Source organism: Urocitellus parryii, chromosome 4 (genome assembly GCF_045843805.1).
Source record: "Urocitellus parryii isolate mUroPar1 chromosome 4, mUroPar1.hap1, whole genome shotgun sequence".
In the NCBI taxonomy this organism is placed as follows: Eukaryota; Metazoa; Chordata; class Mammalia; order Rodentia; family Sciuridae; genus Urocitellus; species Urocitellus parryii.
Window position 1 is genome coordinate 11,552,895 of NC_135534.1, and position 25,610 is coordinate 11,578,504.

The window sequence follows — 25,610 nt, forward strand, 5'->3', positions numbered from 1 at the left end:
GCCCAGAGAGCCACACAGGGCACAGGGCAGGACCCGTGGGTGCCTGTGCCCTACTCACCCGCCCCCCGAGCCAGCCCCCTGGACTTACCACCCAGTACTTGTGAACGATCATGGTCATGATGATCTGATACTGGAAATACAGGGGGATGAGCAGCGGCGGCCCAACTGTGGGAGAGAGCAGAGGCACTTACAGGCCACCTGCCGAGCACGGCTGAGCTGGAGGTCAGGGAGCCAGGCGGACACTGGACAGAGGCCACCTCGGCAGTGCAGGGGAGGACGGGGGTGCAGCAGCCACACGTCACATCTGTGATGTGGGCTGAGAAGGGCCAGCTCTGGCAGGCTGCCGTGACCCCTGCTCTGACAGATTTAGTGTCCTTCCTGGGCCTGGAAGGGCCAGCTCCCACAGGGGTGAGAGGTGGGGGCGGGGCAGGCACCCCGGCACTCACTCAGGAAGAAGTACTGGTGCTGGTGGTTGTAGGGAAGGTACTTCAGCTTCTTCTTGCCGTACTGAGGAGAAAGGAGAGATGCGCGTGAGCACCGGCCACCCGGGCCAGCCTCCTGTGCCCCCCACCCACACACTCTGCAGCCACCGTCCCTCCTCGTCAGTCTGCACCCTGGGCCTGCGAGAGCTAGCGGGGGCCAACATTCCTCACCCTGGCTCCTGTGTCAGCCCCCACTGGCCAGAATCCCCTGCAGGCCCAAGGGGTGGTGCTGACGAGCTCAGGCTCAGAGGCCCAAGGCCCAGGCCTGGCTGGGACTGGAAAGCTCACATGGGTACAGGTGCCCAGAGGGAGCTCCTCAGCCTTCTCTACCCCTCTGGTGGTCGGAAAAGTTCCTCGGTCTCCCTGGGGAGCTCCCTGGAGCCCACAGAGGCTGGGGGAACCCAGTCAGGGCTGGGAATTGTTAGCGGTCATCAGCCCGGAGCATCCACTCCCTGGAGGGGCCCTGATTAATTTCTTTCTCCTCCCTTCCTTCCTTTTTCTTCCTTCCTTCCTTCCCTTTTTCCTTTTTATTTTTGGTACTGGGGATGGAACGCAGGAGCACTCTTCCAACCACCGAGCTACATCCCCAGCCCTTTTTATTTTGTTTTGAAACAGGGTCTGGCTAAGTTGCCCAGGCTGGCCTTGAACCTGCCATCTTCCTGCTTCTGCCTCTCGAGTGGCTGGGATCACAGACGGGTACCACCATACTCCGCAGCCCCGATATGTCTAAGAGTTGATCACTCCTTCCCAGTACACCTGGGAATGCCAACAGACCACCCAAGGCCACACACAGCACAGGCATCAAGGACTCCCCTGGTGATCTGTCTGTCCCACAGGCCAGCCCCTAGGAACCAGCCTACCTTGCTCTGTGGGGGCTGAGCCCTGAAAAGTCTCATAAAACCCAGTACTGACCCCAGGACACTGCCCTCATCCCAGATCCCAAGGCCAGGGACACCCTCCACAGACGGTGTCCATTCCTGTTATCAGAGTCCGGAGATCCAAGTGAGTTTCGGCTGGGAGAGAGCTCGGGCACCGTCTAGGCCAGAGCCAGCTCTCCAGTGAGAACACAGAGGAAAGTGCTCATCAGATCCCAGGAGAGCCGATGTGCTCTGGCAAGGGAGCAGGTGTGAGGAGGACCAAGTCCAGCCTACCCTTGGACTTCCATCTTGGTGCCAGAGGCCATGGTCACAGCACATCTGGCCAAAGCACTGCCAGAAGCAGTCCCTTTGTTCCATGTGGCTCCGGTGCCCTGGCCAGGAGCCCACTCCTTCCCACAGCGTTCCATGTGCCCTCAGCCTGTCATTAAGGTCAGGGCTGAGGCTGGTCTTGCAGGGATCAAGCCAGGGAGGCCTCAGAGGAGCCTTTGATGATGACCCAGTGAAGGGGGGGTTGGGAAGGGCCAGCCTGGGAAAACGAACCCCCAAAGTGGTCACCTGGGGGGAACACAGAGGTCCAGGGTTCCTGGGAGGCTGTGGCCCACAACACAGGCCCTGGGCCCTTTGCTAACCTCCGCCAGCAGCTGAGGACCCAGGCCCCAGGCCCAGCCTCTAAACACAGGCTCCACACCACATCTCACTCATCTCTTTCCTCTCGGGGACTGAGCACTAAGAGCAGCCTCCAGGTCAGCAGAGGCCAGAGGGTTCCCTTAGAGGGACTTGAGAGGCACGAGGTGGGGGGCACCCCGGGAGTGTATCTGAAGCTGCATCTGTATGACAAGCACACTGTTGTCATTGGTTTATGGTGACTTTGCGGGGATGACAAGGCTGTCCCAGCTCCTACACTCTGCTGGCCCCACATGTAGCTCTTCAATGCCCCAGACTGACCTAGGGGAGACAAGGGACCCTGGTCCCCCTGGGCAGTGGCAGCCCTCAGAACCAGCCTCAGGGAAGCCCTAGGAAGCAGGGGCTCGGGATTTAGGAGCCATTCATTATCTAGGCAAATGGCATCACCCCCTGAGCTCTGAGGTCCTGTTGCAAAGTAGAGGTTTGATGTACACACTCCACAGGGTTGTGAGGGCCCCGCGGAAAGAATGGATAGCAAAGCACTATGGGGCAGCAAACGAATGTTAGTCATGGTCACGTGTGTGTGCACCAAGTGACACACCAACACTCGGTGTCCATCAGTCCCCATCTCCAGAGTTTCCAACGAAACAGCTGCGAGGCGGTCTGTCAGGGGACAGCGGACCTGCAGCACTCTCCCCAAAGTCAGAAAGCGCCACTAAGGCTTTGATGACATCAAGCCCTGCCCTATGCTTTTCTTTGTCAGCACCTTGTCTGGGAGCAGGGAAGGGATGAAGAGAGGTATTTTAGGAAGCAGAACCAGGAAAATGAGCTCCTGACTTCTTTCTCTACCTGTACCTTTGAGCTGCTTGCTTGTCCCTAGGCCTCAGCTGCTCTCTGAGGGCTGGGTGACAGCTCCGTCTCACAGGCTCAGCGAGGACTAAGTGACGGCGCACATGCCTGGTGCTTGCCGCAGTGCTGGGCCCAGGGACTCGGTCAGAAAGAGTCCGCTTTCCTCCCAGCTGGGGACTGCAGGGAGTGGGGGACCCCCATCTCCCTCCGCTCCTCCCAGGAGGTCCCACATGGAAGAGGGCTTGGGAGGCAGCCGCGGGGGGTAGAGAAAGCAGACAGATGGCGCTTTCACCAGCTGGGCTGTAGGCAAGGATGTGGGTGGCTTGCTGTGGCCGGACCCCAAGGAGGAGATGATGGTACACACAGGACTTGCCTTGAATGGGGACAGAGCGTTCCCAAGCCAAGGCCGACAGCTAGGGATGCAGGCCAGGGCAGAGCGAGGGGAGAGCTGCCAGCCCCGGTGGCTGGGCTGAGCCCTCTGCGCTCCGTCTCTACAAAGCCCACAAGGCCAGCATGGGTGAGGGCCAGAGCGGGTGCCAGGGGCATGAGGGGACTGTTCAGGTTTGAAACAAAAATGTCTGAGCAATGACAAGAGCCTTCCTTGTGTGTCTAGGGCTGGGGGAAGGGGAGCTGCTGAGAGCCGGCTGGTGGCCTCTGGGAACCCGCAAACTCACACAGAGAGAATGAGCCACGTGGCCATGTCAGGAATGGGCAGAATGGCAGGGTCCCTACCCAAGGCGCCGGAGAGGAGAGCCACAATTGTTCCAAGGGGGGACTGGCCACTGTGGCCTGTTTGTGGTCTGCAGGAAGCCTAGGGCTTCCACTGCCAATGGGCAGAGGGCAGGAACCTCCCCAGATGGGAGGAGCAAGAGGCTCCCAGGCGGATATTCTGGGAGCCATTGACAGTGCTGTGTGGATATGGCCTTGCGCTGCCCGACGATATGGGGAGAACGAGGAGCAAAACAAGATCGCTGCATCTAACGCAGCCATGAGAGTTCCCATCAATGCACTAAAACCCTAAGCAGAGGTCACAGGATAGAGCCATTAGAAAGAGCACACATTTTCCTTTTTCCCCCCTTTCTTTTTGGTTCTGGGGATCAAACCCAGGGCACTCTACCATTGAAATACATCACCAGCCCTTTCTATTTTTTTATTTTGAGCCATGGTCTCACTCAGTTGTTGAGGCTGGACTTCCACTTGCAATCCTCCTGCCTCAGTCTCCTGAGTCGCTGGGATGACCGGCACGTGCCACGGCACCCAGCTACATTTTCTTTATTTTCAAGGATACGATTGTCTATCCGGGAACTCAAAAAGAATCAACTGAAAAACTAGAATCACGAAGAGACACCCGTGGGCACTAGCTGGACATGACTAGCCAGTTATCAACCACATTCCTGAACCCCAGAGAAAATTTGATCATAAGGGTGAAAATTTAAAAAGAAGTCCCCGAGAGACCAAAGAGCACAAAGCCTTGTCCAGAGAGACAGAAAGGCACTTGAGTGGCTGAGAGGCCTGCTCCTGGGAGGGAAGCGGAAAAGTACGGCTGCACATGTTTTCAGAAGAGACAAGTGCTCCATTACTAGCTTCTGAAGAGCCTTTAGTGCAGAGTTCTCATGAGCATGGGTCCAGATGACCCGTCCAGACCAGACGCTGGGCGTGGGAGGGCTCACGCCATCTTTTGGGGGAGCGGTCAGTGTGATTCCTTAGGGGTGCTGGGGAGCCCGGCTGACCCTGGAGAATGTGAATGTAGAACATCATCAGCCCCCAACCCCCTGGGCAGAAGCTAAGCATTCAGACATAAACCCATAAAGAAGTAAAAACGACATCATGAAGAACTCCCTAAGCCTAAAAGCGACGAAAAGAATCTATAGGGAAGGAAAGTGAATATGTTTTACTACATAAAACACAGCAACCAAAAATCCTCCTGGAAGTCACAAATAAGACCCAAAGGTAAGGCTCTACCTAGGAAAAGGGCCTCACTGGGGGGACCTTGCTGTCCACCTCTCTTCTTGCTGGACGGCCCTCAGGGCCCCTGCGGTGGCATGTGAGGCTGATGGGAGACAAGGGCCATCAGACCAATGTCACCTCCGTCCAAACACCAGAGCTCCCTGTGGGTAACAGTGCACCACCTGACCAGGAACCCAGGAAACGTGGGCCCTTTCTGCTCTTGAGTAGGTGGGAGGGGGGTTCCACAAACACTGGTGGGGGCCTGAGTCTCCCAAACGTGATTGGCAGCTGGACAAGGCAGACCCCCACAACCTCCCACCCAAAGGCCAGCGTTTGAGAAGCGAGATGTCAGAAGAGGTTCCGCGGGCCACCACGCAGATGAAGAACTGGAAGCAGAACGGGTGAGACTAGGTTTTATTTGTTAGGGACACAGAGAACATGATCAGAACAGCCAATCGCTCTACCCCATGAGAAAGGAGGCCTTTGTCTGCGCTATCAGAGAGCCTCCAGCTAATCTGTTCTCTATCTAGACACCACTAATCAACGCTGGCCCGGCCAGCCAGAGAGGCTCAGTGCTTCCAAGGTACCCAACTGCGGCTCGCTTCCTGTGATTGAGCTGTCATTGGAGATCCAAGTCTGCCAGAGAGAGGTTCAAACCAGAACTGGGGAACAGGCTCTCTCCTCCCCATGCTCCAAGCCTTAGACACCTACACTGTCGGGACACTACCTCATTTATGAGGCCACTGTTTACCAAGGGTGAATTTGCCTCGCTTGCCAAATGCTTATTGGGCACTCTGAGCACTGTGATTCTTAAGACCTGCGTAAAAACAACAAAGACCCCCTGATTTTGGTTTCCATCACCAGTGTGTTCCCCAAAATAAAAGGGTATGTAAATATTTGTTAAAAATGAAAGGCTCTACTTAAAAAAAAAAATAAATTGTGGCTGGGCATGGTGAGGTGCACCTGTGATCCCAGAGATTTGGAAGGTCAAGTTCCCGGCCAGCCTGGGCAAATTAGACTGTCTCAATGTAAAAAAGGTTGTGGATGTAGCTCAGTGATAGAATGCCCTTGGGTTTAATTCCCAGTATCAAAAAGTGTTCAATGAAAATCTTCTTTAAATGCATTTGGGAGTACTTTTGTTAAAAGAAAATTAAGAAACTAGTAATAGAGCACATGCTTAACGTGTGCAAGGCTCTGGGTTCAATTACCAGCTCAAAAAAAAAAAAAAAAAAAAGGAAGTTAATAGTTAATACTAGTAACACCACGTTTTCCTGTCTTACGAAATGCAGTAGCTGAGCTATGCTACAGAAATGTAACAGAATACTGTACAACCTTCAAAATGGATAAGAAAAATCTTTTGGGGACTCCTGAAACAGGGTCCACATTTGGAGAGGCAGCAGGCTACAGAATGCAGGGCAGAATTTATTTTAAATATTGTGTTTATTTTTTTTTTGTTTTCATTTTGGTATGTGAACTTGAACCCAGGTGCACTTTATTAATGAGCCACATCCCCAGCCCTTTTTATTTGTTTGTTTTTTGAGGCAGGTTCTTGCTAAGTTGCCAAGGCTGGCTTGGAACTTGCAATCCTCCTGCCTCAGCCTCCGGAGTTGCTGGGATTATAGGCATGCATCACCATGCCTGGCTTGAATTTTGTTTTGAAAGAAACAGATACATGTATATTCATACACACTTAGAAAATGTTGGGAAGGACACAGGACATCTTGTCAACAGGGGTAACCTCAAGGTCATAAGACCTGGGGCAAAGAGTGTGATGGAGATACTAAAGAATCACCTTTTAATGTTACATATTTTTATATTATTTCAATATTTACACCAAGTAGGTATAAACATGAACTCATATAAAAATACAGTTATCTCACACTAGACAAAGGCACCAAAAACACATTGGAGAAAAGATAGCCTACTCAACAAACGGTACTGAGATAACTGGAAATCCATATGTAGCAAAATGAAATTAAACCCCTATCTCTCACCCTGCACAAAACTTAACTCAAAGTGGATCAAGGACCTGGGAATTAGACCAGAGATGCTGCACCTAATAGAAGAAAAAGCAGGCTGAAATCTCCACCATGTCCGCTTAGGAACTGACTTTCTTAACAAAACTCTTAAAGTGCATGAAATAAAATCAAAAACCAATAAATGGGATGGGATCAAACTAAAAAGCTTCTTCACAGCAAAGGAAACAATCAATAATGAGAAGAGAGAGCCTACAGAATGGGAGAAAATCCTTACTACACACACATCAGGGAGAGCACTACTCTCCAGGATATATCAAGATCGCAAAAAAATTAACACTAAAAAAACCACAAATAACCCAATCAATCCATAGGCCAAGTAACTGAACAGACATGTCACAGAATAAGAAATATAATCAATCAATAAATTCATGAAAAAATGCTCAACATTTCTAGCAATTAGAGAGATGCAAAACTACACCAAGATTCCATCTCACTCCAGTCAGAATGGCAATGATCAAGAATACAAGCAACAATAAATGTTGGCAAGGATGTGGGGGAAAAGGTGCACTCATACATTGCTAGTGGAACTGCAAATTTGTGCATCCACTGTGGAAAAAAGTATGGAGATTCCTAAGAAAACTTGGAATGGGCCACCATTTGACCCAATCATCCCACTCCTAGGTTTATACCCAAAGAACTTAAAGTCAGCTTACTACAGTGACACAGCTACATCAATGTTTACAGCAACCCGATTCACAATAGCTAAACTGTGGAACCCACCTAGGTGCCCTTCAACAGATGAATGATAAAGAAACTGTGGTATATATACACAATGGAATATTACTCAGCCTTAGAGAAGAGTGGAATTATAGCATTTTCCAGTAAATGGATGGAACTGGAGAATATTACAATAAGCAAAATAAGCCAATCCCAATGAATCAAAGGCCAAATGCTTTCTCTGATATCTGGATGCTAATTCTCAATAAGGGTGTTGGGGAGGAGAATAGAGGTAATGTGGACTAGACAGAGGGAACTGAAGGCAGGTGAGGGAGCATGGGGATAGGAATGATAAGAGAATGAATCAGACATTATTACCCGACGTGCATACATGATAACATGACCTGTGTAACTCTACATCTCGTACAACCAAATGAGAAGTTATACTCCATTATGTATGATGTGTCAAAATGCATTCTACTGTCATGTATAACCAATGAGAACAAATTTATATATGAGATGGTGTGGCTGAATGGAAGGAAATGGCCTAGCAGCCAGGATCTAAGACTTCTCTAGACTGAACTGTAAGCCCTGCGACTCGGAAGACATCCCATTCTCTCGCTGGGCCTTGATTTCTCATCCGTGAGTGAAACAGCACGGACCAGGCCATGCTGAGGTTCCTCCTACAGGGGAGACTCCCAGGGGGCTATGAGTCAGTCACCAAATAGTTTCTCAGCATGATCTGGCCCATGGGGGATCCAGCTTTAGCCTGGAACCTTGTCTTCCTGCTAAACTTGAATCAGATTCCCTGTGGGAGGAAGGGAGGCAGTTAACACTCCAATAAAGAGTATTCCTATGGGGGTATTCCTGTGGAGGCCCCTCCTCATACTCTCCAGGTGGAATAACCTGGGTGCCTAGGAAAGTGTTCTGAGTGTCTCAGAGGCCGGTTTCCTGGGTGCATGTCGACCCTACAGGATCCCTCCCCTCCCCTCTATGACACCTCTTATGTCAATGCTGTCACATACCTCAAGGGGCTGCCATTCACCGAGGACGAACGTGTGAAGCATCTTCACATCTGGGTCCTTGTGGAAGATGTTGGGCTTGGCGTGGTGCTGGAAGTGGCGATGGTTCCACCACTTGGCAGAGGCTCCCTGCGGGGAGAGGGACTGGGGTGAGCCATCCGGCCCAGAGGCAGAACTCACCTGCGACAGGCTCTGCAGGACAGTTCCTGGTCCCCGACACACAGGCGGACTTCCATATCCCACTCGAGGTGGTGCCTTGGGCCCCCAAGAGTACAAGGCCCTGCCACGGCTGAGCCCCCAGTGCCGCTCAGCCCCCAGTGCAGGGAAGTCCCCTCCTCTCTCCAGCCTCAGGCTTCGCCATTCACACGATGGTGCTGTGGGTGGAACGTGCTGGTGTTGGGTCGCAGGGTGAGGGGCGGGGTGGTCTCTGCCTCTGCCCATGCCGGGCACAGAGCCTGCCACACCCGCTCACCCAGGCTCATCCCTTGGGCACCGGCATTGACAAGGGGGAAGGGTCTCGGGGACGATAAGAACCCTTCCCCACCAGGCACCCTGCAGTTTCTCTCCTGGATGTGCAGTTAAGAGAAACGGAAACGGATCCGCAGAAAAACCTGCACGTGAATGTTCACAGCAGCATTCTTGAAAACAACCAGAAAGAAGAAATGACTCAAATGCCCATCTGCAGGAGAATGGAGAGACAACACGTCGTGTGGCTACACAGTGGAATCGTTTGGCCAGACCTTAAGAAAGAATGAAGCACTGACACGTGCCGCAACACGGACGGACCTGGAAACGCGAAGGGAACGGAGTTAATCACAAAGGACCCGCAGTCCCCCATTCCAGGTATGAAAGCCACAGACAGAAAGATCAGCAGCTGCCCAGGCCTGGGGTGGGGGGTGAGGAGGAGACGCAGATTGAGATGTGATGGTGAAGGGGTGCAGGGTTTCTTCTTGGGGTAAACAAAGATTGTGATCATCGTTCCATTAACTATGAATATACTACACACATATTCGCTGCTTTGGACACTATTTTTGCAGTACTGAAGATGGAACCCAGGGGCGCTCTACCACTGAACTACATCTCCAACCCTTTCTATTTTTTATTTTAAGACAAGGTCTCACCAAGTGGCTGAGGCCAGCTAAAGCTCTTGCCTTTAGCCCTCTGAGGAGCTGGGATTACAGGTGTGCACCACTGCACCTGGCTTGATTTGTACACTTTAAATGGGCGAAGGCATAATATCTTTAGACACGTTTTCTTTGTGTTTGGAGGCTCAGACACAGGACTGGGCTGCAGCGATGCTGAGGTCCCTGACCTATCAGCAGGCTCTAGCGGGGCTGACAAATAGTTGTTAACAGGGTCAGGGAAGGGCCACCCTGATTCTGGCACTGAGGCTAGGATTCCATGAGACAAGGAGCTCACACAGCGAGGATGTTTATTTCAAGGCCACAGACTGTGACGTCACCGGCTCAAGCTCTTGAAGCATTCTGCTGAAGTGCGTCCCTCAACAAAGTTCATTGCTCCGTGGAAGAAATCAGTCTTTGCTGACCCTTGAGCAGCAGAACTGCATGGTGACGGCCAGATCAATGCTAGGGCTAGGGTCCGGCCAGCCGCAAAGTGGCCCTATTTGCTAAAAGCAAACAGTTTACTTGGGAGGTGTTTTTGGCACAAATGCAACGTCTGGACACTCCTAGCCATGGGTGGGGACGGCTACAAACAGCTGTGGCCTTTGCAGTGACCTCAGGCCCCTGTGGACAGGTGAGCCTCAAAAACCCATCCGAGCAAAAACCAAAATGTCAGAGAGGAAAAGCCCAGAGGTTGGAGGAATCAGATGACACATTCACATCTGAAGCCAGAGGGAACAAACTTCCTGGGAAGAAGCGAGTGGAAAAGTCCCTGGCACGAGGACATTGAGGAGCAAGACCACATGACAAGAGAGCAAGCTGCGGACAATATGCCAACCCAGGCCTGGGGTGCAGCTGGGCAGAGCGCTGGCTGGCCTAGCACCTCAGGGCCTCCGCTCTACCCCCTGCGCTGCAAAAGCCAAGCAAAAACCCAACGCACCCACCTAGAGGTGTTTGTTAAGTGGGTAATCAGAGGGACAAAAGTGAGACAGCCACGGCTAGCCCCTCACTGGGCGCAGGTGCTAACCGGGCTCCGACGTGATGAAAACCCTTGTTCCTGCTGTTCCTCGGTGGTGTTTCTCTTCCACGCTTCCCCGAGCAAAGTCCTACTCCTCCTTCAGGAACCCCTCCTCCAGGACACTGTGGAGCCTGCCAGCGTCCTCAGAATTCAGAGCAAACACTGCCTGCTCTGAGCCAGCTGCTCTGCTGGGCCCTGAGAACAGAGCTGGGAACCAGGAGACAAAGCCCTCGTCCCCAGGGAGCGGAGCGCCAGATTTTAGGCAAGCTGTGAGCCTCCGGGGTCTGGGGTGGCCCGGGGTGAGCCGTAGGCCACACCACTGGCTCAGCTCTGCACACAGCACCACGGACACGGGCAGAAGGGGCTGGCGAGCCACGACTGCAGTCCAAGTCCCTGAGCCCAAGGGCCTTGACGCTGTCAGCTCGGAATTCTGATTTCCTAGTGAATGATCCACGTGGAGGCCCGTGCTCGGTCTTGCCCTGGCCTTCGGTCTGATGAAAGAGCTGGGCTACAGGAATCTTCAGGGACCAAGGCCGTGGGGCTAGAAGGCCTTTGCTGCCCAGATTCTAGAAACAGCACGCAGCCCATCTTTGTCAAGGGCATGGGGAGCGCATGGGGCGGGAGTGAAATGTTACTCTCCAACGCTGAGAAGGGTTTTATCCGACAGAACACGGCACAAAAGGAAACAAAGTGCTGTGCATTCATACCCTCTCCCTCCACCCCTGAAGCTCTGGAAGCCGTCCAGGTTCTCAGACCTTTCAGGCTCAGAGCCCGGCAAATGCTGGCCGGGGAATGGGTGGCCAGTTCGGGGCTTGTCACCCTCTGGCTGAGCTACAGCTGGCAAGCCCAGAGCCCAGGAGATGTGAGCAGCAGCTTCACCTAGACACAGGTCCCCCTCTCCAGCACGGGCAGGATGGCATCTCCAGGACCCAGCCTTTCTTAGGAGACAGCTAGATACTGTTAGGGGAGGGCTAGGTTGGGGATGATAAGGCCTCAGGGAGATAACACCTATCGGATCAGCACAAGGTGTCACTGGCAAGTGGCTCATCTTAGTAAACCTGCTGAGCAGTAATGCCTCTCTGTGTGGGTCTGTCTCCTCACCCAGGGGTGCCCAAGACCGAAGAGGCTTGCCTGAGACCGGGCTCTGGCCCTTGGCAGGCACACAGTATACAGTGGGCAAATCTTTCAGGGCCATCTGTGCCTTACTTCCTGGGTTTTTAACAACTTTTTTATCTTTGGCTCATTTGGGCATCATCCAGTTTGATGTCCCCTATCTAACGACTTATCCATGACCACAGTCTCGATGGTCCCCAACTTACAAAGGCTTGACTTGTGATGCTTTGACTCTGTCATGGTATGAAATAAGCCGTCAGTAGAAACCCTCCTTTGACTTTCCATCTTCTCCCAGGCTGGGGTAGGCACTGCAGGACTCTCTGGAGGCTGGGCGTGGCAGCGAGCCACCGATCAAAGAGTAAACAACCAGCGCCCGACAGCGCACCGTGTTGCCCAGCCGTGGGTGGGTGAGTTACGGGTGCTCCGTACACTCTCAACGTACGGGTGGAGTTCTTCCAAACTCCGCCAGAAGTTAAGGGGCAGGCCTGTCTGCCTTTTGTACCCCACGTGTTTCCAAAGAGCACTGGAGAGGTTTAAGAGAAAGGACTCACATGGACAAAGTGGTTCAGACGGAACCAACCAAAGGCAGAGGGTCGGGATGATGGCCCTTCCAGATGTTGCTCCGCACTTCCCGGAGCCAGAGGATAAAAATAGGGACACAATGTGAAATGGCTCTCCTCCACAGTGAGAGGAAGCCCAGCAAGTCACCAGGGGAGAGGGCTTCTTCACCGGCCCCAGACCAACACTTAAGAAGCACCAAACAATATGACCAACGGAGCCAGGAGACAAGAAAGGGGGGTGTCTGTTTTTATAATCAGAACATGTGCCAGGCTCGGTGGCACATGCCTATGATCCCAGTGACTCAGGAAGTCACTGAGCCTGGGCAACTTGGGCTACCCTGTCTCAAAATGAAGAAAGAAAAACGAACAACGTGGTTTTGCAGGTATGGCTTGGTACCAAGTCACGCTCTGGGGGAACAAGGGCCAGCGTGTGGCCACACAGTCCATCCCAGCAGAAGACACTGGGAGGGCCTGCCTTGTTCCTGAGCGGTCCTGGAGCACTGACCCCAGAGGTCCTGGTGTCAGCAAAGTGAGATGTGCGGTGACAACTGCTGTTTGACAGTTTACCTTTAAGTGGCCGATGACGAACTTGTGGATGATGTGGTTCCACTTGGACTTCTTGTGGACAGAAAGGTGGCCATAATCATGTTGCAGCCATCCAGCTTGGGCCTGGGGACAGAGGGCCACAGAGGCCGTCACAGAATCAGCCAACAGGCACCCGACCTCTGCGAGGTGGGGGAGCCAGCGGGTAGAGCGGGCAGAACTTCCAGAGATGGGTGAGGGTGTCATGCCTCACCTGAGAGGTAGCAAGGACAAAGGCTGTGACGAGGGTAGAGATCCAGCCATTGCCGAAGTAAAAGACAATGAACCAGGCGATGCTCTCCATGGCGATGATGTGGGCCAGGAGGAGGAAGAAGAAGAGGTGGTTGGTCTTGAACAGGTTCATGTCCTCAGCAGTCTTCTTCAGGTTCCGGAAGTCCTCGGTGATCTGAGCCTGTGACCAAGAACACAGAGAAAGGAACGGGCTGCCTGCCCATCCGAGAGGACCGATGTCTGGAACCCAGGACACCCTTCAGAAGCTGTGGCAAGAGGGGACAATCTACTATCCTAAATCCTGCAGGAGCTGGACCACCACATACTGCAACAGCTGACATCGCCACATGCCTGCTGCGTGTGTGGCACAGGCCTGGGGACTGTGTACTGCCACAGCAGTAAGTGACAAAGAATTAGACTCAAAAGCTGGCATCTTATACCTCAGTGCTCTCAGCAGGTTTTTCAGGATGGTTGCAGGTGGAAACAACCCAAATGTCCAGAGATGGATGAAGGGCTGACCCAAATGCAGCCTATACCTACAATGGAATAGTATTCAGCCTTAAAAAGGACATTTCCGACACATGCTACAATACGGAGGAAACCTGAAGACATTGTGCTAAGTGAAATAGGCCAGTCCCTGTCACAAGAGGACAGATACTGTAGATCCCTCTTAGGCGGGGTCTGTAGAGTGGCCAAATGCCTAGAGCAGACTGTTGACGGTGGCTTCCAGGGGCCGAAGAACGTGGGGAATGGGGAACTGGTGTTTCATGAACATGGATTTCAGTTTGAAACGATAAACAAGTTCCAGAGCTGGATGGTGGGGTGGCTGAGCAACAGTGAGAGAAACTGAGTGCCGCTAAACTGTGCACTTAAGTACGGTGAAGTTCTAGGTTAAGCATATCAGGCAACACTTCAAAAAGGAAAGCTTGTATGTATCCACCACCCGCCACTCCGCACCACTCTGGAGAATTGAAGGGAGTGAAGTGGGGAACATAAACAAGTCGGGCTGGTCCCTGCCCACGGAGGGCCTGGGGCACAGGGAAGGACAGGTGAGCACCAGGCACAGGGAGCCAGGGGTTGAGCGGAGTCCAAAATGGCCCTGAGTCAATGCTGGGAGTCAGAGCGAAGCAGCAGGGGGCAGAGAGCGGAGCATGGAAGAATGGCTAGGTGGATGTGGGGGAGGGGACTGCAGGAACCGGGGTGACACCTGGGGGACAGGTGCAGAATCTGAAGAGCGGCTGTCAAACCCAAGTAGCAGAAAGGGGAGAGGCGGGTGGAGAGGGAGAAGCCAGGCCAGAAGGAAGGAGCTTAGGACGCAGCAGAGGGGACGGCTGGAACCGGGGAGGGCCAGGTGGAGGAGAGGAGATGACCGGGTCAGCCAGGACAAGGGGTGGAGGCGATCTCCTGTGTGCCCTGGTGGCAAAGACGAGAGGACAGGGGAGACATAGGTGGGGCAAGGGACTGGCCTCTGCAGGACACGCAGGACGGTCTGCATCTGTTCGGGAGGACCAGACGCAATGGCAGGGGGCCAGTCAAGAGCCTGGGTTTGGAAGCCTGTGTCCAGCCTGGCTGGGCTGAGGCCACTGAGGTGGAGGCTAATTATGAACCACTCCAGGGTGGGGCCCAGCTCAGGCGGGGAGCAGGAGACAGAGGGCCCATCAGAGGCAGCATGTGGTGTCCCCAGGGCTTCACCCTAGACAGGAGTCAGAGGCCATGTCCTAGGGCTGGCAGGGGCCATGGTGGCCCAAGAGCAGAGGGGACGAACCGGCCACAGCCTCCAAGGCCCTCAGAGGAAGCAGGATTTCCACGGAGCCCACCCCAGCCCTGGGGTCACAGGCAGGCCTTGTACAGACCCCCACGCGGCCCTGGACACACACTGTCGGGGACAAGGCTGGGCCAGACAGGCTTGAGGAAGGGACTGGACTGGGTGCCTCATCCCTGCTTAGGACCAGGAGAGAACTGGGCTTGCTGAGCAGGAGAAGGCCAGGACTGGGAGGAGCGGGGAGGCCAGCCAGGGCGGCTGTGCAGGAACTCAGAAGCACACGGCTCCATCATCTACGCAGGGTCTGGCACGCGGGCCCTTCGCCGTTGAGCAGGGCGGCCCCACGAGGCCCAGGTGTTTCTCCACACACTGCCCTCGCTGAAGCCCAGCAACCAGCAGGGCATCTGACCCAGAGAAGATGAACAACGAATGAGCAAACGATGGTCACTCTCCCAAAGTGACCACTAACTCCAAAGAGGCCACACTTGTCACTATCTGATATTCTCTTACTGGTCCTACATTTATTCCTAGATTGTCAAATCGAGGAAGGGAAGGAGGAGGAGGAAAATGAGGTTAGCTAGGAGAGAGGGGATTCCAGTCCCTAGCTGTCGGTGGGAGCTCTGAGGTCCACTGTGACCCCGGGTGCTCCATGGAGGCTCCTCCTGGACTGGACCAAAGGTTCCGCTGCCCCCATCCCTGACATTGTGGCCCTAGAGCGAGGGAGCCTCCCCAGGACCCCCAACCCTGCTCAGGTTTGAAGTCCTACTCACGCTCTTGCCATGATCCAGGCTGGGCTCCTCTGGGGCCAACTCGCCAATCAGCAGGGGCTTCAGGAACTTGCGGACAAAGTCAAGGTCAGGGTGGAAGGCATTGAAGGCATCCTGGGGAACAGAGGAATAAAGGTGAGAATGAGCCCCAGCCCTCTGCCTGCTTTTCTGGCCCACACCAAGCAGGGCGTCCACCATCTGGCCTCAAGAGCTCTCTCCAGTCTCATCCCCCAGACAGATCCCTCAACCAGGAGCAATCCTGGAGCTGTGTGGATATGGGGCCTGCTGAGCTGGCCAAGGGTTTGAGTGTGCATCCCGGGAGGTGCGCCCACAGGGGTTGGGCCTACTCCTAAGCTGGGTGCCTCACACAGTGCGCAAATCACAGTACCCACCACCCTGGGGTGCTCCTCACCCACACACCCACAATTAACAATGAAAAGAACAAGACCAAAGACAACTACAACGTGGAAAACATGCTTAGGACATCACAGTAAACAGAAAGCAAACACAGAACTGGGTAAATGGCACTTCTGACAAGAGTCTTGGGAGAGGTAAATTCAATGTGTTAAGGAGGAGTGTTGAGCCTCACTTTATTTTCCTTACTTCCCAAATTTTCCCTAACACCACTATCATGTTATGCATTTTAATCTCTCCTAAGGATGAAGGAAAAAATGCTCAGTTTGGGGAAAGTCAGAAAGTGTACAGAAGAATAAAGAGAAAAATAATTACCATCAAGAAAGTGGCCACCATTGCTAGTAATTTTAGCATTTTTGCTTCCGACTTTTTCTATACATGTTAAATAAATTATCTCATTAAAATAGAGATGAGCGGGCCCCCAGGAGCCCCCAGGGCTGAACAATAGGATGTTCCAGTGGCACAACCTTTACCCCACATCAAACTAGTCCCTAGAATGGAGAGGTCACCAGGACTGAAGGAGAAGCCTAACAGCACCCTGGGAAACCAAGAGAAAAATCAATATGGCGGGTGGAGGTGGGGTGGAAACATGGGTTTATGGGAGAATGGTCTAGATGAAAAGAAACTAAAAAGACAAACTGCAATGCCTTAGCTTGAAAGACTCCTGTTTGGAGGAAAAATACAAGTTTTACAAGACTCTCTTCAGGGTTAGATATATGGATTGGCCATTTGATCCTATCCAGGAACGGCTACTCATTTGCTTAGAAGGGACCCAGGGAGTGCTTATCTTCAAAAGAAAAATGGTCTGCGTACAAGGAGAAAGCAAATGTGGCCAGGTGTCACAACTAGCGGCTGTGGGCCGAGAGGATAAAAGGTGCTCACCTGCTCTTTCAATATGTCTGCATGTTCAGAAAATTTCCAAGTTAAAAGAAGTGGGGGGAAGAGAAGGTGGGAAATGCTGGCAACTCCTAAAACTCTTCACCCCCACACCAAAGTAGCTCCCGACAGCGACTGTCAGTCCCCTCCGGCTTCCTCACTGCGCCCCTGTATCCTGTCCATGCCTCGTTTAGAGCAGACATACAGAGCAACACTTTATGCAGGGGAAAACTGGGCCTGGGGCTTTAAAAGAAAAAAATCTCTGAGCCCCAATTGCTGAAGCGAAAGGTATGGATCACAACAGGTGAATTTTCTGAGACACAGAGGAGCTATTCCAGGGGCCTCCTGGGGAGGAAGTGAGGAGGCCCAGGACCCAGCCCTGATCCGCTCTGCCTGCCCCGGGCTCAGACGCCTCTGCCAGGGGAGGAAGGCCCTGGGAAGGGTCCAGATGGAGCCGCTGGAATCAGGGTCCCTCTCACATCAAACCGCGGCCTTTGAGAAACAAACAGGAAGTCCTCCGTAGAGTGCCCGAGGAACAACTTCAGTGTCTGACAACTAAACGATGCCTCTCAGCCAATCACAGAAAGGTAAAGTCCAATACCCTGCAAGTGTGTTCACCGCAGCCTTTCCTAAGGGCCAGACATGGCTTCGGTGGCCATTCCTGGGTACCTGGTTTCACAAGGACTTGAAGGGGTTCCACCCTGCAGACCTGTTCATTGTAAAGGTCTTCATCTACTGCTTTACACAGCCCTGCGTATACTTCTGGAACACCAGTGATCTCCTCCATCTCCTACACCCACACCTTGGTGGTTGGTCTAGCGGCATGTGCCGAGGTGGCAGAGGCTCGTCACTGAGCCACGCGAGTGGCCTGCATCATAAGCCAGTACTCTTTACCTAACTCTGGGAGGCAGGTCCTCGATTAGAGATGAGAAAGGACCCCCAGGTTGGTGAAGCCACTTGTCCATGGTCACTTTGCAGGGATTAGCTGATCAGAGCTTCAACTAGCTGCGTTTACTCTAGATTTTTCCTCGGTTCACACAAAGACCTCAATCAAAGCAAGTTTTCATCTCCCTGAGTTAATCATTTTTTCTGTCTCCCCATTTAAGTTGCCACAAATTGCCTCACACGCTTCCAGAAGTGTCCCAACAGCTCTTTGGGACAGGGGTGTCTATTTATTGCAAGGTAGGTCACGGGTACCCGGCAAGACACAGCCAACCCAAACGTTGATTTTGGAACAAGAATTGGAACCAGGTTCTATCCTGTTCTGACAGGGAGAGAAGCCAAAGCCCTTCTAGCAAGAGAACCCCGGAATCCAGTAAAGAGAAGGGACGCTGGGCCTGGGCAGGAGGCCTCCCACTGAGCTGCAGCCAGCAGGAAGCCCGCAATTCAATGCCCCCTAGACCTCTAGACCTGGAGACAAAGCTGCCCCCAGGCTAGGACTCACACCCAGGCTCTCTCCCCTGAATACCATGTCCCTCCTGCCTGTCCACCACGTGGCCCGGGTCTCTTCAATTGCTGCCTTTTCCCAAGAACAGCACAGGGGCAAGCGGGCAGCTGGAGTGTACCTCTGGCCTCCTCTTGCCTTCCCTCGATTTTAGAGCTGAGCAAGGCAGACAAGGCAAGAAAAGGGACAAGGCCAGCTGGGGAGGGACAAGATTAGTGCCTAGAGGCTGACAGTCCAGAGTCAAGCAAGCTTGAGAGAGATGAGGGAAGCAAATCCAGTAGATTCAGGTCACTGTGAATTATTCATCTTCCTGCCAGGGCCCAGCTCGGAGTCATGGAGCTTCTCAGTGAATGTTTGATGAATCCCAAGTGGAGGACATTCTGTAGGGATGGGGACTGCAAGGAAAAGCGCACACACACTTTTGAGGCACAACGGTGAGGCTTCTTGGCACCCACAGCATGGCAAAGACAGGAGAAACTGCAGGGAGCAGAGGGAAGAGATCAGAGAGGCAGAAATAGGAAATGGAAGAGGAAGATGGGGAGTGAGCCCACACGATTCCTTGCCGGAAGATCCCGAGTTTCGGGTTTAAGCACTGCTGCTTGAACAAGGTTTCCGAACCTTAATAATGAGAAATATCTACATGGCTGATCTAAGGATTAAATAAGATAACACATATGAATGCACTTTATGAAGTTGCAAGACTTAAGTGACTTTGTCTTTTTTTTTTTTTTTTTTTAGATATAGGAGCTTGCTATATTGACCAGGTTGGCCTCCAACTCCTGGGCTCAAGCAATCTTCCTGCCTCAGCTTCCCCAGCAGCTGAGACTACAGGTATGCACCACAGTACCTGGCTAAGTGACTTTTTATTGTAAGAACAGCCAAGGTCTAAATTCTGCAGAAAATCCTAAGGACAACTGCTCCCTCCTTTGGGGGAAGAGGTAGGTCCCTAACTTCTGTAGAAACAGAAAAATCCCCTACTGACATCTGGATTGTGCCCAAAAATGGCTTCTGTAACTTATGGCGTCTCTTTCCAGCCCCTTGTTAGGATATCACTGGACTGTGGGTGGCTCAGAGCAAGGTACTACGGGGATACCCATCTGTCTGCTGCTCCTTTCCTCCCAAAACTTTGCCAGATCCACAAATACTCTGTCATTTCCTGTGTTCTCAGGAAGAAGTCTGTGCCCCAAGGAACAAAGCCACTTGCTTAACAGGCTGGACAAAGCTCTCTTGAGTCCCACAGACTCTGCTACTACCTTTTCCCTTCCCATATTCCCCTGCTGCTCAGGGCCTTTTTTAAACTTGGTCTCAGAAAGTTAAAAAAAAAAAATTCAAACTGCCAAAAGAACCCAGTTGTTCACTCTATCACTATTCAATTACATCCTCAGTGGTGGTCCATGCCCGAGAAGTTTCCATATGGAAGGCAGTAAGCTTCATGGACAGGGGTTGTCTTTATATTTTGCTACAACAAAATAGCTAGCATAAATTAACTTTTTTTTTTCTTCCAAGTTCCTCTTTGCATACTTTACATTCTAGTGGTTTCCTAATTCTCTCTCTCTTTTTTTTTTTTTTTTTTTTGTCATTTGTCTGATAGCACCATGTTGCGTGGCGTAGGGCTTACTTTGCCTCTAATATTTCATTGGAATAGGTACAGGTGTATCTTACCTATGAGGACAGGGGGCTCAGTAGCATGATACCACTCCAGTGATCACATCTTCTTTCTCCCATTTCAGACTGTCTGCAGCCTAATCTGACTCCCGGCCTAGCTTTCCGACAACAGGCAAGTCACATCCGTGTTGCCAGATTTACCACCAATGAAATTTATACAGAAAGCTCTGGGGCAAAAATCAGAATTAAAGAAAGTGTTATATTTTTACCTCCAACTTGTGAGATAGCGAAGGGGCATAGAAGAGTAAGGCATTCCAGTACTGAACAGGATGGATGTGAGCACAGTTTCTTGGAGGAAACTCATTGTAAAGGTCAGGAAAACACTGATAACATCCAGAATAAGGATGGAAAACTTTGATGGCTTAAACTATGAAGTTCAAGGCAATGGACAGATTGAGCTTCCACATAAGGAAAATGATTATTAGACAAAAACAGAATAATCAGACCAAATATATCATGCTTGACTTTTCCTTCTAGGAAACTCTTTGGTGAGAGCCTGGTAGGGCAGGGACCTTCTACAACTTACCTATGGAGTCATGAACAGGCTAGCACAAGTCCAGCAACAGAGAATAGTGGAAAGACCCCAACCAGGAGGTAGGAGGTCTTTTAGCTAGGAATTGCTTCACCAAAGCTCCTCACCAGATTGCAGAAAAGTCCAACTGAACTAGTACTGAAAGTCTGTGAAAAGTTTATACCCATCTGAATTCTGATTAGCATCATCAGCCCTCCTGGGCTTAAGCATTGTAGTGAGCAGGTCAAACAAGGTGGGGAGGAAAACTGTAGGCTATATGGATATGGGTGGCCCTCTTCTCAATCTTGAAAAGAGCTGAGCCCTGCTCACCAAAGCCACCAGTCCATCTGGTCTCCACGATATGAAAGTGGGGAGAGTCAAGAATTAGGAGTATCCCACTTGAACAGCAAAAGATCACAAACAGGTCAGCATCCTAGACCTCCAGGTGGAATGAGCGGGGTCAAGGTTATCCCTCCTTTCTTTCTGCCTCTCCCCTATTCACCTTGCCCCAGTTTCTTTAGCCCAGTCCACCTTTTTCTCTGCTCTGGTTCACCACCACCAAGGGTGAGCCAATCCTTGTCTCCCTCTCCCCGCTCTGAGTCTCTGGGGCTCCTGTCGAACTTTAATGCCAGGAGTTCAGACTGGGGGCTGCCGGAGTGGGATTGCTGCGTAATTGCGGAGCCACACACGTGGGGAGGGCAGGAGAGGCAGCCCTGGCTTTGGAGAGGTCCCAGAGCCCATTATCTTTGACAGTGCAAAATGAGGGAAGTGAGTTTCTGGTAGGATTTAAAAACAGAGGGCCATTGAGTTGAACGTCCGAGAGTAACCTCGGATGCAGATGGACCTGTTGCCAAGCCTGCCTACTGTTTCTAAATTCCGGTTCCAGGCATCCTCTCTACCTGGGCTTTGCAGACTCCAGCCCGTTCTCCTTCCACCAGTTCTCCATCCTGGTGTCCCAGAAGACCGGCCTTTGAGGTGGGTCCAGATAATCCTTGGGAGCGTGGGAACCTGAGCCACTACGCTGCCTCTCCCGGGCAGCCATTGCGAACCTTCTCAGACCAGAATCCAAGCAGCAGCGAGCTCGCGCCGGGGACGAGCTTCCCTTCTCCGCCCCCTAGTTTTGCTAGAGAGTGCAGGACGCGCGCCGAGTCCCACACAGGGGTGCCCGCTCTCCCGCTCCTTTCCGCGGCGTCCAAGGGTGGCCATCTTCCGAGCTGGGAGCGCGAAAGCCCCGAGGAGCGCCCCCTTTGGAGAGTGCCCGGCTCAGGCTGAGCCTGCGGAAGGAGTGGACGCGTGGGTCGCAGCACGCGCGGCAGCTGTGCACAGTTACCCATCGCTGGGACCTCCACGGCGGCGCTACCCCCCGGGGTGCGAAATCCGACCCCCACCCCACGTCGGCCCAGTAGGCCCAGAGGAGGACGATTCTGGACGTGGGATGAGCGCAGGAGATTCACTTTCCTTCCCTCCTGGACGTCCCGAGCTCGATTCAGAGCCTGAGGTCTGTTTGGCGCCCAGTAACCCCGGGCTCCCGATCCCGCCCGAGGCAGAGAAGCGAAGCTGGAGCCCCCAGACTCTTACCGTAGCATCTTCTCCCGCGTAGTGCGCGAGGACCCGGTGGCCCCCCGGGTGCCGCGTGGACCATTTGGTGACGTTGTAGACCTTGCGGTCGATTACGAGCCACTTGTCGGTGCGCTGGTTGTGCTTCTGAATCTCCTCCCAGCTGAAGGTGGGCATCGGCGCCTCGCGCTCGGTGGCCCCCTCGCCCTGGTTCCCCCCCTTCCCCATGCTGCCTGCCCACCGGGATGCTTCGTGCGCCGCGGTTTCCGGGAGCCGGCAGCTGGCTGCACGGACCTTTCCCTCCTGGCCCGCACCCTCCTCGCTTTCGGCTTTTGTCTTCTCCTACTCCTCCTCCCACCGCGACCCCTCCCCTCGCCTTCGCTCCTCCTCGCCTTGCAAGTATCCCTGCCTTCCTCCGGTGTATCCCGGTTTCCCGGTGCCCCCAAGTGGTCCCCTTCCTCCGCCCCACCCTCAGCCCGCCCGCTACGACTTTTGCCTCCAGTAAAAACTCCCGGGTAGCTCACGGCCTCGACGCCTCCTCCTCCCGCCCCTCCAGCTCCCCCCGCCCGGGGCTCCTCATACTCCCGCGTTCCCCCGCTGCCCGGGTTTCCACAGTGATCAGCAGAGCGCCTGCACCAATCAGGGATCGTCGCCCCGCCTGCCATTGGCCCAGGAGGATCTTTCGAAGGCCAGCGGGCTGGAACGGTGGGTCCCCGGCTCCCCCGCCCGCCCGCGTGGAGTCCAGCCCTGCGGCGAGGCCCGCTACGTGTCCGACCTCCTCCCTCCCCTAGATGCAACCCTAGGGCCCGGAGGAGATCCCAGAGGGGCAGACCAGGGGCGGCGACTGGGCTTGGCCGAGCTCCGGGGCGCGTGCGCGCGCGCCAGGCGCTTCGGGGATTTGCACCTGATGCTGGCACAAAGAGGGTTCAGCCGCCGCCCACGCCAGCAGGCTCTTAAGCTGGCGAGCAGGCCAGGACACCGAGTTGGTGAGGTCCACTCCAGGACTGGCTTGCCTAGGTAACGCCCTTCCCTGGCCCCCTGGAATCGAGACCCCGGTATCTCACATTGTCTGAGCCATCCACATTGTGTGGCACCTCCCCGGCAGCCTCTCTGGGGAAAGGAGCCGGTCTGGATCTGTTTGCAGGCTTTGAACCTTTTAATCAGACAGTCTTGGGAGGAGAAATTGGGGAATCTCTGTTCTGTTCCTTGTGCGAAGAGCCAATGCCAGGAAGGAGGTGAAATTCCAAGTCGAATAGGTCGCGGCACTTTCCCGGGATTCAAGCTCACAGCCTTGTTGGGAAACACGGAAACAATACGGGACCATATGTAATTGATCAGATAGTGGTGGTGTTCAGACTCGGGAAAGTCTAAGCCTGCAGTCCTGCAGGTCCCCAGATGCTGTTTAACATCAGTGCCCTAACAGGGCTGGCCCAGATTCCTGGGGAAGTGGGCCTGGCTGGATGAGGAAACCAGTAGAAAATAAGGATGAACAGAGGGAGGTGCAGAAGATTTGGGAATCAGCAGTGGCCCAGTCACTCCCAGAGACCACAGAGAGGACAGAGTTCATACTGCCTAGCTCCAATGACTTCAGTGAAAGGAACCAACCTGATGCAGGGGTGACTTGGGCAGACATGGGGAGGGGGGACCGGCAGGATCCCTTTCACGTCACTCTTGTAGTCTCAAACCTAAAGGACCTCCATGGGCTTGTCATTCCATACTGGTATCAGTCCTGAGCCCTGTCATTCACTCCACAAACCCCAGACCTGAAGAGGGCGGGACCTCTGCCTTAGAGCTTTCCCACAAGATAAGAGAGAATGAAGCAAGTCATGGGGGGGGGGGTACAGTGACTTTTAGGCCTGTTAAAGTTTTATTGAAATGGAACCAAGAAGAGGATTTTTTTCAAAAGAGTATTAGCACAATACAGAGATAACTTCAATGAAAAAAGTTTTAAAGGGCTGTGGAGCTCAGGAGAGGGAGCGATATCTGAAAGGAAGACTCGGGAGGTCTCCCGGGTGAGCTTTGGAAAGTTGGGGAAAGCTGGGTTTTCCTAGGAGCAGGTGCCAGCTGGGCACTAGCCAGAGTGCGGGGAAAAGGCAGGAACGAATGAATGAATAGGACGGCTGCAGCCAGGCCAGCTCCGGGCAGGTTTCAGGTTGGGGGAGCCTCTTGGGCCTCCATAAGGACAGGATGGAGGACTTCGTGGTGGAGCCACTGCAGAGCTTTGAAAATTCACCCAGCTCGAGTGTGCCCCGATCAGATCTGTGATGTGGAAAGAGACCTTCTGAGGCAGGTTGGGGCTGGGATGAGAAGTGGGGAGAAGCCAGGGAAGCAGCAAATTTAGCTTAGGATGGAGGAAGGGAGGCCTGGACTAAGGGGACTTCAGGAGACCAGTCTCCCACCAGAAGCACCTGGCACCCTCTGCCCTCTTCCTGTTCCTCTCTTATTGAATCCTCTGCCTGCTTGGATGAGCTGGTGAGAGTGTTTGCTCAGCCAACCCACCCAGAATCACTTAGGAAAAGGGGTGATTTCAGAGAGGGAGGAATTCCTGTGGCTTCCTCCTGTCCCCCAGAATCGGCCCTCTGCTCCCCCAGGAGCACCAAAGACTGCAGCCTCCCGGGGGTGCTGCCAGGATCTCATTATGATCTTTCATCTTTATCAGTGACAAAAGGCACCAGCTGGCATGGCATGGAGCCCAGGGGGTGAACAGATCAGGCAGGGTGGGGCGGACGAGGGGAGAGAGGGCCTCCAGGAATGGAGCCCACACCCACAATCCCCGCTAAATGGGGGGATTGCCCTCACAGGGAGGCACTGATGGGAGCCTGTTAGGGTCATGAAAGAGAGAGTGAAAGTGAATGACCCTCTAGCCATCTTGCAGCTGGGGCTCCTCCAGAGGGAACACAGTGGAGACAAAGGGCACCTTGGAGGCAAACCATCAGCAGAACGTTCATTCTGGCCTCTTCTGTCTCTTCCTTTCTTTGGGTGATAAATATGGCCACATGGCTTCTCACCTTTAAGATATCTTCCCGTTGCATCTTTCCAAAGCCCTCAAGGTCTACCCACTGTCACATTTCATGAATGCGGACTCTGTGCTCTCTGGGTTTACTTTCTGTCTTCCATTCATTTCTCAGTTCGTTACAATTTCTCCATTTCTACCATTTTTTTTTTCCCCTAGTGCTGGGGATGGATCCCAGGGCCTTGCACGTGTTAGGCAAGTGCTCTACCACTGAGCCCACCCTGGCCCCAATCTACTCCAGTTCTTCTAGTGTGTCAGTCAGCTTTCTGTTATGATAACAAACACCTGAGATGATCAACTTATTTTTTAAATAGGTTTATTTTGGCTCACAGTTTCAGGGGCTTCAACTCTCTGGGCCTGTGATGGCACATCATGTGGAAACGTGTCAGGCAAAACTGTCTACCTCATGGCTGAGAATGGAAAGAAAGAAAGGAGAGGGGCTGGGGTCTCGCTGTCCCCCTTGAGGGCATGCCCCTAG

The 25,610-nt window shown here is 53.2% G+C and overlaps 1 protein-coding gene across 1 annotated transcript in view; it reads right to left on the reverse strand.

Moving 5' to 3' along the window:
* Fads2 (fatty acid desaturase 2) overlaps positions 1–22,562 on the reverse strand; it is a 29,871-nt gene extending 7,309 nt beyond the window's left edge. The window contains exons 1-7 of the mRNA XM_026407517.2: positions 22,141–22,562; positions 15,656–15,766; positions 13,107–13,304; positions 12,878–12,979; positions 8,502–8,627; positions 447–507; positions 89–165 (exon numbers count right to left, since the gene is read on the reverse strand). Of these exons, the coding sequence (XP_026263302.2) occupies positions 89–165; positions 447–507; positions 8,502–8,627; positions 12,878–12,979; positions 13,107–13,304; positions 15,656–15,766; positions 22,141–22,347 (882 nt within the window). The 5' untranslated portion in view covers positions 22,348–22,562. The remainder of the gene's footprint in view (positions 1–88; positions 166–446; positions 508–8,501; positions 8,628–12,877; positions 12,980–13,106; positions 13,305–15,655; positions 15,767–22,140) is intronic.
* Between the last annotated feature and the right edge of the window lie 3,048 nt (positions 22,563–25,610).